The 16298-nt window shown below is 42.7% G+C and overlaps 2 protein-coding genes across 10 annotated transcripts in view; one reads left to right on the top strand and one right to left on the bottom strand.

Moving 5' to 3' along the window:
- The first annotated feature begins 323 nt into the window (after nucleotides 1–323).
- EXOSC8 (exosome component 8) lies at nucleotides 324–15288 on the top strand. The gene is made up of 11 exons (XM_083483466.1): nucleotides 324–483; nucleotides 2338–2374; nucleotides 4376–4439; nucleotides 6615–6688; nucleotides 8419–8464; nucleotides 9656–9761; nucleotides 9847–9892; nucleotides 10661–10757; nucleotides 14003–14120; nucleotides 14552–14658; nucleotides 14964–15288. Exons 1-11 carry the CDS (start codon nucleotides 449–451, stop codon nucleotides 15077–15079), a joined length of 846 nt encoding a protein of 281 aa, XP_083339592.1. The 5' UTR covers nucleotides 324–448; the 3' UTR covers nucleotides 15080–15288.
- The window catches only part of SUPT20H (SPT20 homolog, SAGA complex component), a 36122-nt gene continuing 31691 nt past the window's right edge, over nucleotides 11868–16298 (bottom strand). For 6 of the 9 annotated variants that reach the window (XM_083483367.1, XM_083483371.1, XM_083483369.1 and 3 more), the window contains one exon: nucleotides 11868–15534. In XM_083483367.1, coding sequence (XP_083339493.1) covers nucleotides 15419–15534 — 116 coding nt within the window. In that variant the 3' untranslated portion in view covers nucleotides 11868–15418. The remainder of the gene's footprint in view (nucleotides 15535–16298) is intronic. The other 3 variants (XM_083483370.1, XM_083483374.1, XR_014520921.1) reach the window with 2 other exon arrangements.

The following is a 16298-nucleotide window of genomic DNA, read 5'->3' as shown; positions in this document are numbered from 1 at the left end:
AAGGTCTTAGAAATGATGATCGTTCAGTCTGTTCCGCTTGTTTTTAAAATAGTTTGTTTTACGATAAAGTTTAATTGTTCCGGCGTGGGGGGGGCGGGAGAGAGTGGGTTGCTATGCTGTAATTAACTTTATCTCCTGCATTTCTCTGCTGGTTTACGATGAGCGCCTCTCGCTTCCACGCTGAGTTGGAAGAAGAAGCCTTGCAACGCAAACTCGGAATCTCCATACCCGGTAGGTGAGATGACCTACTCTTGTTTTTTAAAAAATATATTTATGTTTCTTGAGAGGCTGACGGCCAACGACAGCTTCCTGTCCCTGCCGGAAATGTTGCGAAGAACCCCGCCCCCGCCCTTGGAGGGCCACTTCCGGCCTCGCCTCAGCAGCGCTCTCTGCGCCTGGGAGGCCTTGCAGCAACTGCCGAAAAAGCAGCGGCTCCTCTGAGGCGGCGATGATGGCGATGGCGGCGGCGGCGGCTGGCTTCAGGTGGGTAAACTCGCTTCGAGCGGCGGCTCCCCTTCTCCCCTCACGGCGCCCGAGCGCTGGGTTCTCAGCCGGAGCCCGCGGCCGGGACGCGGCGTCGTTGCTTCCCAGGCCTTCGCCGCTACCCTCCTTCCCTCCCCCTGGTCTCGTGAAAGCGCTCTGCACGTGTGAACGCAGCGAGTCGCCGGGATCCTGGGGCACGAACGCCTAACTAACCGCACGAGGGGGGAGGAGTTGGCGGCGGGAGTTTTTGCTCAGGTTTTTGGCGCCGGCCGAGATCCTGCCGTTCCCTCATGGCGGGTTTCAGTATAGCCCAAGCATTGAGCATGTTATTCTGGGAAGTAATTGCATTAAATATGAATAAATATTTCCGTGCACAAGTGTGCTTAAAAGAATGAGAATTTTATTTTATTTTGTAAATTTCCATTCCGCTTTATATTTTTAAGAAAAATCTCAAAGTGGTTTGCAGCATATTAAGTCAATAAAACATCAATAAAACAATCTGAAGAAAGTCAAATATAGAGTATACAGTTAAAGCAACATAACAGAAAACTAAAATATTATCTTGAAGATTTAAAATAAAACATTACAAAGGAGGTCAACTGCAGAATACATTACAAAGGAGAGTCCCCCCTTTTCCAGAATGAGGCTGGACAGATATCTGGAGTTCTCTTCCCTTTCCCATGCCAAATTTCTCACGTTCAGTTCAGTTTTATCCTCACTAGAGTTAAAAACAAATTCTATTTCCCCAATTGGGAACATATAAAATAGTTAAGTAGATATTTGTGTAACGCCTTCTACTTTCAGTGCTCATATATCACATATATAGGATTTGTATATTCAATTCTTAGACCTAGCAGGGAAAGTGTCCTTTGGCAGAGGAAAGTGTATGAAAAATCTATGTTATTGACGTAACAAGAATAATGTGTTTTGGTAATGTAGGATGGCACATAAAGAAAAAAGAAAGAGGATGGCAGCATAGCCCAAGCATTAGCATGTTGTCGTAAAGAGCAATTTCAGAAAATAATTGTATCTATGTAGGGAAGAGAAGAAAAGCCTCTACATACATATATGTGTGTGTGTGTGTGCGCACACACACACACACACTTTTTCATGTAAAAAGATAGAGGGCTACATAAATTCATTGTCACAGACCATCATGGCACTAGCCCTGCTTTGAAGAGGTGTAATTAATGTTTAGAAAATAGTGACCCTTTACAAGCAGCAAAGTAACTTGGAGAAGCCTCTAATAATAGTTATTTTTACTGAAACCAAATTCACATTTGTGATTAGTTGTATCTGAGTTAATAGGACACATCTGTCAAGGTGAAACCAGGCAGTTAAAATATTTCTTTGTTAATTTTCATTATCCATTTCAAATTATTAATTTTCTCAGAATTTGGTTTCCATTCATTAGTAAATGCCAACAGTGATTCTTCTCAAATTAAGCATGTCAACTTTGCCATCTCAGCTAAATTCATTAACTTCAATAACCATTTTTCCACCAAGATAATAATTAGGCTTCATCTTAACTCTTGGAGGTAAAATTGAAAAAGCTTCACAGAGCTGCTTGTCAGTTTTAAAACCAGACAATTGCAGATGATGCAACCCTCCAGCGATTTGACTTTACCCCTAAGGGCGCACTCCTCCATTGTCCCCCAGACACATATTTAGCAAAGTTTTACTCAGAGTAGGCCCACTGAAATCAATGGGATTTCAGTAAGTCATGACTACTTTGTACTACTTATTTCATTGGGTCTACTGTAAACATTATTCGGTCTGGGTCTCGCCCTTTGTCTTTTTGCAAGCAGTCTCTTTTGCAAAACATTTTGTCTTTACCATTCTATTTGTTTTCAGAACTGTGGAACCTTTGGAGTATTACAGAAGATTCTTAGTGAGTACAGTGAGCATTTGTGTGTGTTAAAACATTGTTGGCCCTGAATTTTTAAAAAGTGAGCTATATCTTTGAATTTCAAAATCAGGTGAGCCAAAATGGCCTTTTGATTTTCCAGCACCAGAAAATCTTCCCCCAAGGCACCGTGGGATGATATTTGCCTATTGGGCATGCTTCTTCCACTTTTCAGACTGTTAGATTCCCAGTTAGCATTGGAATGGGGTCTCTACATATCAAATTCAATGCAACAAGACCCAAATTGTTCAGACATGACATGTACCATGTTCATGTCTGTCAGGGGTTCAGAGACAGAGGCACAGGTGAGGGGGGAGACGGAGAGCGATGAGGAAGAATCCCAGGACAGTGAGGAAGAGGATGACAATGACTTGAGGTCTTCCATGAGTCTCTCAAGTGAATCGGAGGATTCCCAGGAGGGGGCGCCCCTAGTCAGGACAAGGGGGGTCACAGGGGGGACCTGCCAGGAGCAGGGAAGCAGCAGGGAAACCCCGAGTGGGAGTGGGAGGTCGGGGCCGGCTTCCCAGCAGGAACGAAGTGAAGAGAGTGGAGTTCCCAGTGTGACACACGGAGCGGAGCAGGAAAGAGACAGGGGAAGGAGATCGGGGCAGGACGTCCTGCCGGAAGAGGTGGAGAGTAGTACAGGGAGTAGTGTAAGTGTCAAGAGGAAGGTCAGGGGTAGCGAACGCGCGCCAAGTTCAAATGTGGAGGCGCGCGGAAATGGAGAAAGCCCGGAGGAGGAGCCTAGCCCCAAAGCACGAAGGAGGGGGGAACAGGCATCTGAGGAATCCGCTTCAGGAGAGAGCAGGAGGGAAGGAACCCAGGGGGGCAGAAAGACCCTGCGGAAAAGGAAAGACAGGAAGAGGTGGTCTAGCACAAGCCTCTTAAGCTGGTGTAGAGGCGGGACCGACTCAGAGGGGACTTCAAATGTCTAAGGTTAAGAGACGTGGGGCTGCACGCCTCGGTGGTGGAACTATTAATGAACTGCAATAAACATCCTTGTATATAAGAAGAGCTTGGCGTTGGTCTTTTGTGAGCTGAGACCTGAGGCAGCCTCTGACAATGTCTTTCTCAGGTAGGATTTTACATACAAAGAAAATCTGGTTGGTGGCTGTGTGAATTGGCCCTTTGTGGTAGGAAGTTTGTATCAGAAGTCTCTTAGAAGTGCAGTTGACTAGAAGCTGCTTTCACATCTGGTTTAGCCAATTTTACAGTTCCTTTTCATATACCTAGAAGGCATGGCTTTTTTTTCATCTGGAACTCACCGGAGCTGAGTTCCAGTACCTCTTTGGTGCATTCCAGCACCTCTGTAGCATTGCAGTGCCGTTTCCTGGCACAGGAGAAGCCCTGCTGGAAGGTCATGCAAAACCACAACTTTTTCTGTTTCATTTATCGGGTATATGACAATGTTGCATGTAAAATGAAGACAGTTAATAACCTTGAAGCTAATGTCATATTGGCTTATGTAATAACTGATACAGGAATGTGTGTTCCTATTTGGCACTTTCATATTATCAGTTGTGAGAGATAGATTGAAATTCCATGAATGTGCCAAACTTTGGACTGTACTCAGAGATGGGTGTTTATCTGTTATGACCTGAATTTTTTTTCTACATAAATGTGCATATAATACCAATTTATATAAGAATGTATGGGCATATCGTATCTTGCATTTTTGCACATAAATATTATATATATAGAGAGAGAGCGCTTTGTTTTTCTCTTCCCTCTTACTGTTCCTTCTTTTTTTCCTGTATCACTTTATTTCTTTTAATTGAAATCACTTCGATAAAATAAAATCTAAATAACAAAAAATGTGCATATAATATAAACAATCAGGAAAAAAACGCTTTTGTTCTTGGATTCTGCCCACACGTCAAAGCAGTCCGTCAAATGCTGGTCTTTAAGAGCCTGTTTTAGTTAAGCTCTTACATTGCTAGTGGATAAGATTAGTTGCTTGTATATGAGACTTGATGATCTTTTTAGAAAGAAAACTGCCGTCCTGATGGAAGGGACCTTGGTGAATTCAGAACCACAACTGTCAACATAGGTGAGTGTTTCTTGGTAGACTGGTTGTGCTTTGAATGTACAGTGGCACCTCAGTTTAAGAATAGCCCTGTTTATGAACGATTTGGTTTATGAACTGCGTAAAACCGGAAGTAGTGACCCAGTTTGCGAACTTTACCTCGGTCTAAGAATGGAACCCGAAGGGTGGAAGGGCACCAGCGGCAGGAGGCCTCATTAGGGAAAGCACGCCTCGGTTTAAGAATGGTTTCGGTTTAAGAACAGACTTCCAGAACGGATTAAGTTTGTAAACCGAGGTACCACTGTACTAGAAAAGACATGGTCTTCTGTATATTGCAGAACTTTTCCTGTGGGAACTGATAGAAGTGTAACACAGATACAGTGGTGCCTCGCAAGACGAAAAGAATCCGTTCTGTGATTCTCTTCGTCTAGCGTTTTTTTCGTCTTGCGAAGCAAGCCCATTGACGGATTAGCGCTATTAGCGGCTTTTAGCGACTTATCTGCTGATCGGATCAGCTGATAAGCGGCTTAGCGGCTTAGAAAAAGGGGGGGGGGGAGGAAAAAAACCCAGCAGGAACTCGCAAGACATTGTCGTCTTGCGAAGCAAGCCCATAGGAAATTCGTTTTGCGAAGCACCTCCAAAACGGAAAACTCTTTCGTCTAGCGAGTTTTCCGTCTTGTGAGGCATTCGTCTTGCGGGGCACCAGTGTACAGTGGTACCTCTGGTTACGAACTTAATTCATTATGGAGGTCTGTTCTTAACCTGAAACCGTTCTTAACCTGAGGTACCACTTTAGCTAATTGGGCCTCCCACTGCTGCCGTGCCGCTGCCATGCAATTTCTGTTCTCATCCTGAGGTAAAGTTCTTAACCCGAGGTACTACTTCTGGGTTAGCGGAGTCTGTTACCTGAAGTGTTTGTAACCCGAGGTACCACTGTACAGATATCTTTTTTCTCACCCTCACCAAAGACAGGTTCTAATTTAACTAATGATGTAACAAAAAGCAGTTGTCTGACATCCAACCTTAGCACCAGCTGGCAGGCAATTCCCCCTATGGTCTGCCTGTCCATCACAAGCGAGTTACCCACTACCAGAATCTCTCTACTCCCTGAAGGAGTATCCTCAGCATGAGAGGATAACTGCTTGCCCCTCATGGAATGGATCCCACCTAAGGGATCTTTTCCCTTCCTCAAGGCTGTCATTCTCCATGATAGCAGGGGACCTCTCATCCTGGGACTGGGGCAGTGTTATCTCATCCCAGACCAGCCTGTCTGCATCTCTAAGTTTCTCCAGGTCAGCCAAATTGACCTCAAGGGAACAAACTTGTTCCCTGAGGGCCAGGAGCTCATTGCACCAATTACACACCCATTACCCATCTGTCCATCAGGCAGATAGTTTTACATGTGACAAACTGTACTACAGTGGTGCCTCGCAAGACGAAATTAATCCGGTTTTTTCGTCTTGCGAAGCACGGCTATTAGCGGCTTAGCGGCTATTAACGACTTAGCGGCTTTAAGAAAAAGGAAACAAACTTGCAAGAACTCGCAAGACGTTTCGTCTTGCGAAGCAAGCCCATAGGGAAATTTGTCTTGCGGAATGACTAAAAAAACGGAAAACTCTTTCGTCTTGCGCTTTTTTCGTCTTGCGAGGCATTCGTCTTGCGAGGTACCACTGTATGTGCAGGAAAGCCACCATACCCCTTGTGGCTTTAAATTTATTTTATTAGTTTATTGTGTTACTTTGTTTGGAATCCTGGAGTTTGTTCAAAGTGTGGAGGGACAGAGTAGTCTGCCCTGGCCTCTTTCTGCGCAGCACTGCTTAACTCGCCTGTTTGCTTGACGCTTCATCAGCTGGGGCTCCCTCACTAGGCTGCTCTAGACGTATAAGCATCACTCTCTCTCCCAGCTGCTAATACATTCAAAGGGATCAGAAAATATGGCTCTGATTCCAGAGACTAAGAATTCAAAACGTGGGTGGCTTCTTGCAGAATTATAGCAAGGCAGGGTCACAAGAAAACAAATCTTACAATTTTTCTTCAAAAAAAATTCCGCAAAACGCCTGAGTATGGAATGCCTCGACAACTCTGAATAGCTTGTAACCAATGTCTTACTCTGCAAGCAGTGTTAGTGCTGCCAGTTTGATTTGCAAAGTTTATTTCACAGGTAGAAAGCTTTGATTTTGTTAAATGGTCTCTTTCTAGGTTCAATTACAACTGCAGATGGCTCTGCCCTTGTGAAGCTAGGAAACACAACAGTGATATGCGGCATTAAGGCGGTAGGTTCGTGAATAGTTTTCTTTTAAGTTAATGTAGTTTCAGGTTACACAATCCTTATGGATCCAATAGGGTCTCAGAACTCTGTAGCATTTTTTCTCTGCCTTACTCTGTTGACGGAATAACAGACTTGACACAGTTATCCACTTTTCCCATTAGTGGTAAACCTTGGCCTCAATCACTAAACCAGTCCCCTTCCCTCCTTCGTATGCAATGAAGGCTTTTTGTGGTTTGAAATAAATGGGCGCTCTTGTATATCCAAATATGGGAAGCTGGCTTGTTCAAACTACAAATGGTTAAAGGAGGGTCAGAAAGCAGCCTGGTCATTTAACTGCCTTGATCACACTTCCCCACATTCAGACGTAAAGGAAAACTGGCTTATGCCTGACCACAAAAGGAAACTTTCAACTTCATGTGTGAAAGAGGAAAGGGAATGGGGGAAGCACAGAAGTTGAGGCTTGCTATGGTGCATTCCCATAACAAGCAACCAGTTTTCCATTACTGCTAAGCCAAATCAGTGTCTTCCAAGGGCCTTCTATAACTGCTTTCCTGAAGAGCCCAGATGATGAAGTGAGAGGGTGGATAAACGCCCCTGGCTATTCACAGGTGACATGCAACTTGTGTTGATTGCCGCACAGAGCACTTTTTTTGCTGCAAGCAGTAGAAATGCTGTGTTGAAGCACCATAGTGTATATAAAGCACTATCCACCAGAACTGTTCAGGGTAGGAATCGCTGACTACACCTGAGGCTGTTTCTGCCCATTTGGCAGGCGCAATCTCTTGGCTGTTTGGATAATGGAATATTTGGATATTGCCTACAGAGGCAGGGGGCAGGTATGCAACATTTGATAGCCAGAGAGAAGCAGAGTGTGTGTGTGTAGGCCACATTTCCTTGGAGGACATCTCTTGAGGACTGCATGGCGGCAGTGGATTGGGGTGGAGCCAAAAGTGCAAAGGGCCCAGAGCCACTCCTCTCTGCCCTCTTTTTCTTTCTCCCCCATCTCTTTAAGTTTAATTGGTGCACTAGGGGGATTTTCAGGAAGCTTGCAGCGCAAGGGCGCAGTGGGAGCTAACCTCTGCTCATTTGCTTTCCCCACAACAATTAGGGTTAAAAATCAGCCTCCGTAGATGCCAGTTAGTTTAAGATGTTGTGTGGAGGAGAAACTACAGGCTGGATGCAGGAACAGGCCCAGGGTGGGGGGACGACCTGTCTGATCCATGTATCAGAAGCACTGCCCACTTCAACTTAGAGTCATTGTGTGTTTGGAATTTTTACCTCTGCTATTTTTAAATTTTCAGAGTTAAATGCTGTGCGTTTTGCAATTCGCTAGAAGCTGGGTGGGATAAAACGTTAAAACATCAAGAGAATTTGGAGTTACCTGAAAACGGTTAGAACCAAAAATTAATCCCACGTTAAATCATATGGCATGAAAAAGATTAAAGTGTTATACTAGGATAGGAAAAAGCCCCCAGCCTGCTGTTTACAAGGTTTCCATTTAAATTTATTACATCATGAATAAATGAGAATTCAATACTAGAAATGCCATTGGTAGTTTAATGGATGATGTGTACATTTTGTCATTAAAATAATAATGAACTGCTTTAAATATTTGTAAAACATGGGGGAAATAAACATTGATCTCCAAATGTGTGTTGAACTTAAGAAAAGGTCAAGAAAAACTATTTCTAAACTTCTAGTTCTAAACATCTCCTCTTAACATTTTGCATACAGGAATTTGCAGCACCCCCTATTGATTCCAGTAACAAGGGATATATTGGTAAGGTTTGGTTAGTTACTATTTTCCTGAAACGACAAGTGATTTTGTTGATTCTCTAGTGATTAGAATGATACTTTGGCAATTCCATTTGAATTCATGGTACTCCTCATGTTTTACAACCTTATGCTTATTCTGAAATGTAATTAGCATACAGTGGTGCCTCGCAAGACGAAAAGAATTTGTTCCGCAAGTCTTTTCGTCTTGCGATGTTTTTCGTCTTGCGAAGCACGGTCCGTCGCAACTGCACCTTTTCAAGCGGCTTTAAAAAAAAAGCGCAAGACGTTTTCGTCTTGCGAAGCAAGCCCATAGGGAAATTCGTCTAGTGAAGCAACGCAAAACCGAAAAACCCTTTCATCTAGCGAGTTTTTCGTCTTGCGCGGCATTCATCTTGCGGGGCACCACTGTATTAGTGAATTGCTACACAGTACTTGTATTTTACACAGTAGTGTAGTTAAGGAGGGGCGGGGGGCAGTCTGCACTGGGCGGCAGCTTCCAGAGGGCGGCCAAACCATGGGACATGGGTGGTGCACAGCCTGCAGGGCGCCCCAAACGCCGCCTCCCGCTCAACCGTGGCCACCCTCCAGCGGGCCCAGCGCTGCTGGAAAAAACAGCATGGGGCGTGGTGCCGGGAGGGCACTCAGAACACCCTGCCCCCGTGCGCAGCGCGCCTCCCCACCCCGAGCAGCTTGCTATGCTGCTGATTTTACACGAATTATCTTGCAGGAAAAGTACTAATCCTACGCATGCCTACTGGTAAGCAATTTATTTTTAAGTAGCACTTTTCAGGCAGTTTACAAAAACACAAAAATTTACAAATGAAGTAATTTCAAATAAAGCCCACAAAATTCCACAGGGAAATGTATATAATAGCAGTCCCGCCCTGCCCTCCTTGGCTACGCTCATGGGGGGGTGAGGCACAGGCAGCAAACAAGGTCAAAAGGGGCCATGGTCAGAACAGAGTTGGGAAACACTGTTCTATCTAACAGCAGCTTAAACTATTTTGTAGAATAGTCTTCTACTTTGTAGCTTCTAGTGAAGCTTCTTATTCCCCCACCACTTCAAACCTTGCACTTTAATAAAATTTAGATAGCTTTTTTGTTTCATTCTTCACTAATAAACAACCAAGTGAGAAACGTGTTTCAAACTAGATTTATTCAATTTGCTTTTTGATTCACAATTTTTCCCCTTCAGTTCCTAACGTGGACCTTCCTCCACTCTGTTCATCAAGGTTTCGACCTGGACCTCCAGGGGAAGAGGCTCAGGCAGCTAGTCAATTCATTGCAGATGTGATTGAAAAGTAAGAAATGTGGTTTCTTTTTAAATTTTTCAATAAAAATGGGGAGATCAAATGAATTTTTGTCTTCATTGCATTACTGGTTTAGTTCACAGATGGTTCAGAAAGAAGACCTGTGCATTGTAGAGGAGAAGGTAAGTAAAAGTTCATAAAGAATATTAATTGGGGAGTGATTTGAGGACTAGTTGGGCACCCTTGAACCAGTTCAGCTCCAGCTCACATAGAAAAGTTTTAAGTGTTAAGTTAATTAATTATTGTGATATCTTCCTACTCCTATTATTATTGCAGGGAGCTTATAACCCAGGGGTAACGAATATGGTGTTCTTCAGATTCCACCGGACTACAACTTCCATAAACTCCCAAGTCCACATTTAACATAATACAGTAGGCATGTCCAACTGGTCGATCGTGATCTAACTTTGGTTAATCCAATGGGCAGATCACTGCCAGTTTTTTAATAGTGGGAGTAGATTTCAGGCTCTTGGGAGTTGGACATGGCTGTAATACAGTATAATGCAGAGATGCTTGGGGAAAGAAAAAGGTGCTGAAATCTAAGCAACTTCATATGGAAAAAGGTGGTCCTAAGCTGCACAAAGGCCTTAAAGGTCAAAACCAGCACCTTGCATTGGGCCTGGAAACAAATTGGCAGCCAGTGCTCTTGTACAAGAACCAGTGAATGTTTATAAAGTTATAGTGCATTGTTATAGTACAATATAGCTGCATTTCATTGTGTACATTTACAGATTGGGACTTTAGTTTTAATTTGTTTCAGTCTTAGTTTTTGGGAAAGTCCTGTGAAGGAACACACTGACTTACTTAAAGTGTTTTTCAAACCTTTTCACTCTTGTGATGCCCCTTAAGAGCCTTTTCAGTATTTAAATTAACAGAGCTTATTTCCTTAGATTGCTTGGGTTCTATACTGCGACATTATATGCTTAGACTATGATGGAAACCTCCTGGATGCCTGTATGTGTGCTTTACTAGCAGCCTTAAAAAATGGTAAGTTGCCCCGTTATAGTTGCAAACTTTAAACGGTTGCAGATTGTGCCATCCAGTATTTTTAAAAGTATGCAGTAAATTTCCTATGGAGGCCAGAACCTTGTAGTAGAGATGTAAGCCAACTGGGTAGCAATTGAGGGTCCACTGCTGCTGGCATCACTGCTCTGGTTCCCTTTTTCCAGTGCTCCTCTGAAGGTTAGCAGCTGCAATTTTAATTGCCTACAATACCCTAGAATTATGCTGTTATGCTAATATAAAGTTGGATCTCCAACCTTCATGAGAGTTGTGACACTACCAGGGTTGCCGTATGCACAGATTTTCCTGGACATATCTGGAATACTGCAGTTGGCAGCAATGCCTGGGTGGAAATCAGGTAATATGTCTGGGAAAATCCGGACATATGGCAGCCCATGTCGGCAGTGCCGTTTCCCCATAAAAATAGCTCAAAAATTGTCATTTTTGAAAAGTGATTTTGCCCATCTAAAAAAGCTCAACAACTTTTTTGTCCAGATTGTCACTGTTTGAAATATGGCAACACTAGGCTCTATACCTTCACCATTTGTTCTCCTCAGTAAGACCACTTACCCATCCAGCAGACATGCCTGTCTCACATTGCAAATCCTTCTAGCCCCACAAGATGTACCTTTGCAGGGGGGGATTATCTGCTCCACAGATGAGAGGTAGGGGGTGTTAGCTGGCAGGGCCTGCCAGCCTGCCTAAACAAGTCCTGACATGAAGGGGCAAAGTGAGTTTTTGGGTCTCGTAAACACATGCTATAGATGCTTTAATCCAGAGAGTTGATATCCAACTTATTCAACAGGGAGGGTCTGAGATAGTAAACCTTTGGGATATAGGAAGGGGTTGGCCTTAAGATCCCCTATCTCTGTGGAATGATGCAGAGCTGGCTATTGAAAGGGGATAAAGCTCCCATTGTTCTCTGTTATTGTAGTGATTGCAAAATGTGAAACTTGAGGCTTTTCCCTGCAAGATGATGTGCAGTTTCCAGGGTGGAACCCGGGGACAGTTAGACAGCTGAGTAATGGCTTAATCCCCGGGAACAGTTTCAGACTGGGACAGAAGACAGGACATTAGGCAACCCAGGTATTCACATTTTTGTTTTAAATAAGTTTTTTATTGAACTTTTTTCACAAAAACAAAGTAGTACAAAATCATCGTAGTGGCACAAAGCATGAGAAAAATGTGGTAGACAATGATGGCTACAGTAACAAAAAGACAAACAAAGCAAAAAAAGGTTAGTTGCAGGTCTGGCCAAAACTTGAGTCAGTCCCAAAGGACAGATGGGATATTTCTAGCGTATTATCTTTTGTTATTAACCTACATATTAATTCAAGCTGTATCTCACAGAACTTATCTTTACTTATTTCTCCCCTTTCTGAACTGGGTGGAATCTGCTATTTTGTTTGGGGACAGAAGGCACAGTCTTGCGTTTGTCCTTTGTTTGCACAAGGACTTCCCAGTGCCTTCACCTCCTGGTTTCCTTTTAGGGAACAGAAGCCAAGTTAGATCTTGAAGCTGTATTCATGTTTCATAGCTTCAGCCGTAGGCATTAGTTGCAAAGGACCAGGCTGCAAAGTGGGGAAAGCCAAGGGTGGCATCAGTAATGAAAGCTATTGCTTAGTGAGTTTCTGATATTCTGCAAAGCCTGGCTGGATCTTTGTTTGGATTTTCTTTTGGATCATTCAGCAAAGAAGGAAAGCTTAAGCAAACATGGAACCTGAAGAGGCGCCTCTGATAAAGTAGATGCCTTGGGTTCCTGCATTTTTCTCCTGAATGTTTCAAAACTTCATTCGCATTCATAGGCAAAGTGGCATCAGAAAAGAGCTGCTGTGGGTACTTCAAGCAGTGATATTAAGGTCCTCCATGGTCTGCTCAAGGATGGAAAGCCTTTGAGCAAAGTTACTGGATTTCTTACTTAGTAAAGGGGCAACCCATTTCACCTTGAGTACATTTAATACTTTTACTTCTTGCTGGAATTTGGATTCCAGAAAAAAAACCTGATTTCTCATGGGAAAGAGGATCCTGTGCTGTAGTATTGGTTGTTGGGTCAGCCTGAGAACCCAGTGGTTGAGTAGGTTGATTGTTGGGTCAGTGAGAGGATAAATCTCTGGGCAGCAAAACTGAGGATCTAGGGAATAATAAGCAACTACAGTGGTACCTTGGTTTACAACCATAATCCATTCTGGAGGTCCGTTTGGAAACCAAAACAGGTTGTAACCCAAGGCTTGCTTTCGACAATGGAGCCTCCAAAAAAATTTGTTCATAATCCAAAAAAATGGGTTGTAATCCAGTGTTTGTAATCAAATGTGTTTGTAATCCAAAACGTATGCAAATCAAGACATATGCATACCAAGGTACCACTGTACCTCGAATGATCCTATGCACTGTAGGTTTCCCAGAATCAAGTCTATGCTTTACCTTCCTGTAGGTCTTCCCCTTGACAGCAGATGGTTCAGAGGACATTGAGGAGAGGGCTGCAATTTTATGAGCATTTGTCCCTTTCCTTTTACTCTGTACGGAAACTTAACAGCAATAGCATCTTTTAAATTGTATTAGAGTTCTGTAAGAGCAGGTACCTCTTGCCAATCAGTTAGTTGTTCCCTCTGTAGCATTGCCATCAGTCAGGAACATATGGGCTTATGGAATGTTCCTGTGCCATTTGGTGGCCAGAAAAATACTGAGATTTGATTGGTATTGGAAATGGCACTGTAATATTCACCTAGAGGCAGAACTGGGCTGGGTGGTGCTGGAGTTCATTTTGCAGGATGAGTCCTGGCAGCCCACTGCATGTGGGATTGTTGCAAGAGACTTTCAGACAATGAGCGATCTGCAGTTTGACCTTAGCTGCAGAATGATGCCTGGTTGGAATATAGAGGTAAAAAGGAGGTGCTATGAGATGAAGTTGAAAAGGGAATGAGTGAAGAGGCGTTGGGTTTTTGTTTGAAAAGAATGGAGGACAGGAAACTGGGAAAAGCAAAGAAGGTGTTAAGAGAGCAATGTGAGTAAGAGTAGAGGCAGCTTGCGTGCTGGAGAAGACAGGATTGCTTCAGCTTGAAGCAAAAGACATATTTCTATGTTTTTCCATACTTCTAAGTCAGAAACATAGTGCTGCATATTACTTTCTCTTCATTGTCACACATTCCTTCCAGAATGCCACTATTCCTCCCTTACCAAAAAACATCCCTCTCTGAGTTCTGCTTTCTCAATAATTGCTTTTGTTATTTCAGTCCATTTACCTGCCGTTACTGTAAATGAAGAAACAGGGTTAGCAGAAGTTAACTTCAAAGAGAAGACTCCTTTAACTATTAAAAAGGAACCAGTGGCTACATCATTTGTGCTGCTTGAGTAAGTATTCCTAAAGCACGTTAAATGTGAAACGGGACTGTGGAGAATATTGGGGGCAGGTACCATGTTATGGCTCTTGTATGGTTTTGCTTCTTCAGTGTTTCTGAGAGCATCGGCTTGGTAGAACCTTCACTGTATAAACCATTCTAAGAATTTATTATTACTTTTAATCACCCTCTTGTAAGAATCTAGTTTTATTTGAAGACTAGTCTACTGTTGTAACTTTCTAATAATTATTTCAGGGAGTATGTAAACGAGCAAAACAGCTTTGCTGTTGTTAACTCTCATGCATTAGACTATCTCAGAATAGCACTGAACTGTGTAAACTCATGCAAATTACTGCATAACTCTTCCTGTATCTTGCAAGCAACATGTCTGTACCTCTTCTATAAAATCACTCCAACTTTTGCATTTTTGTGTGTCCTCAAAAGCACAGTAATACTTGTTGACCCAACTGCAGAAGAGGAAGACCTGGCAACTGGGAATCTAACGATTGTAACTGATGAAGAAGGCAAACTGTGTTCTGTTTATAAGCCAGGTACTGAGCCAAACTGTAATGACTTTGTGGATAGGTCAACTAATCAGTCTTTCATTAAAAGTATTTGGCAAACTGCAGTTCTGCAATGAACACACAGCATAGTTTAACTGCACCTATAGCTGCCCCAAAGCGCTATATTCATTTTCATCTCCATTTTAAGTATTGCTTTACTCCATGAAATTGTAATATGCAACAGGTTTCACTCATTAGTGGGGCAGCTCTCAAATCTGCTCTTTTTTAAAGCCAATGTGATAGAAATGTTAGAATTATACTGACATTGGTTTTTTTCCCTACTTCCTTTTAAGGAGGAAGTGTAATAACAGGCACAAAGCTTCAAGACTGTATCAGCCGGGCAACAGTACGGCACAAAGAAGTGAAGAAACTAATGGATAAAGTGATCAAAAGCGTACAACCAACATAAACAATGGGTCTCTTAAGTAAATTGTAAAAAGTGTATTTGCTACCTTGCACAAACTCCTTAACAGAGACTACATTTATAAAGCTCAATTATTTCAAAATATCAGTCCACCTTGACATATGTACAATACTGCAAACTGCTTCTTAAAATATTATGACTTTTTATAAAAAACCACAAATTTTTGTTAGGGAAATAAATCTTGTTCTTCAGGATTTGTTGTTGTCAAATGCAATCCTACATGCTTCAGTATAACCTCAACGTTCAATTTCCCCAGAAAACTATATTTTTCTATTTTAAAAACCCCCTTTAAATTTAAATATACATTCTATCTCAAATGCAGAATCACTGAGGTGCTTCTCTTTGTTTTTTGACTGCCTGCCTGAATGATGGTGTCGTAGATGAGGTGCTTGTGCTGCTGCCACCGCCATAACCATTTGAAGGTGCAAGAAGCGTAACTGCTGCCAGGAAGGAGAAAAGAAAACTTTTTAGAGCTGAGATTTCACTTCAAGAAAAAATAATTACATGATACATCAGGGTTTCTTTTTTCCACATGAGATGTTTGAAATAATTAGAAAATATATGGCTTTCACCTGTCTTCACATGAAGGCAGGAACAGAAATTCGGCTATATTAAAAAATGAACTTAAGAACTTAAAAAAAAACCAAGTTACCAATTTTTAAAGGCTTGGCTTATTATCCAGGAGGAAAAGACTTCTCACTGGTAGATTGCAGGGAGCTTTTTTGTTTTTGTTTTTTGGCCCAGATGTTTTATTTCCTCGAACCTTGTGGCCCAATTTGGATAGGTGGGTGTGACCATTCCTTCTGAATCATAGTATGCCAATTGACTGATAGGTGGGCTGCCCTGCCCACCAGTCAAAAGTGCCTGTCGGGTGAGGAGAGATAGCAACCAATCAGATTTTGAATCCACACAAATAAGCCATGTCTCCCAGTAGAGCTGAAGGAGTGTCTCCACCCCCATCGTTCTACCCGGACACTGAGGTCCAGCTCTGAGGGCCTTCTGGCGGTTCCCTCCCTGCGAGAATTGAGATTATAGAGAACCAGGCAGAGGGCCTTCTTGGTAGTGGCGCCCGCCCTGTGGAACGCCCTCCCGTCAGATGACAAAGAAATAAACAACTATCTGACTTTAGAAAACATCTGAAGGCAGCCCTGTTTAGGAAAATTTTTTAATATTTTATTGTGTTTTAAATATTCCATTGGGAGCT

Source organism: Podarcis liolepis (genome assembly GCF_965112155.1).
Source record: "Podarcis liolepis genome assembly, chromosome: 17".
Classification (NCBI taxonomy): Eukaryota; Metazoa; Chordata; class Lepidosauria; order Squamata; family Lacertidae; genus Podarcis; species Podarcis liolepis.
This window is presented reverse-complemented; position numbering and strand designations above follow the sequence as displayed.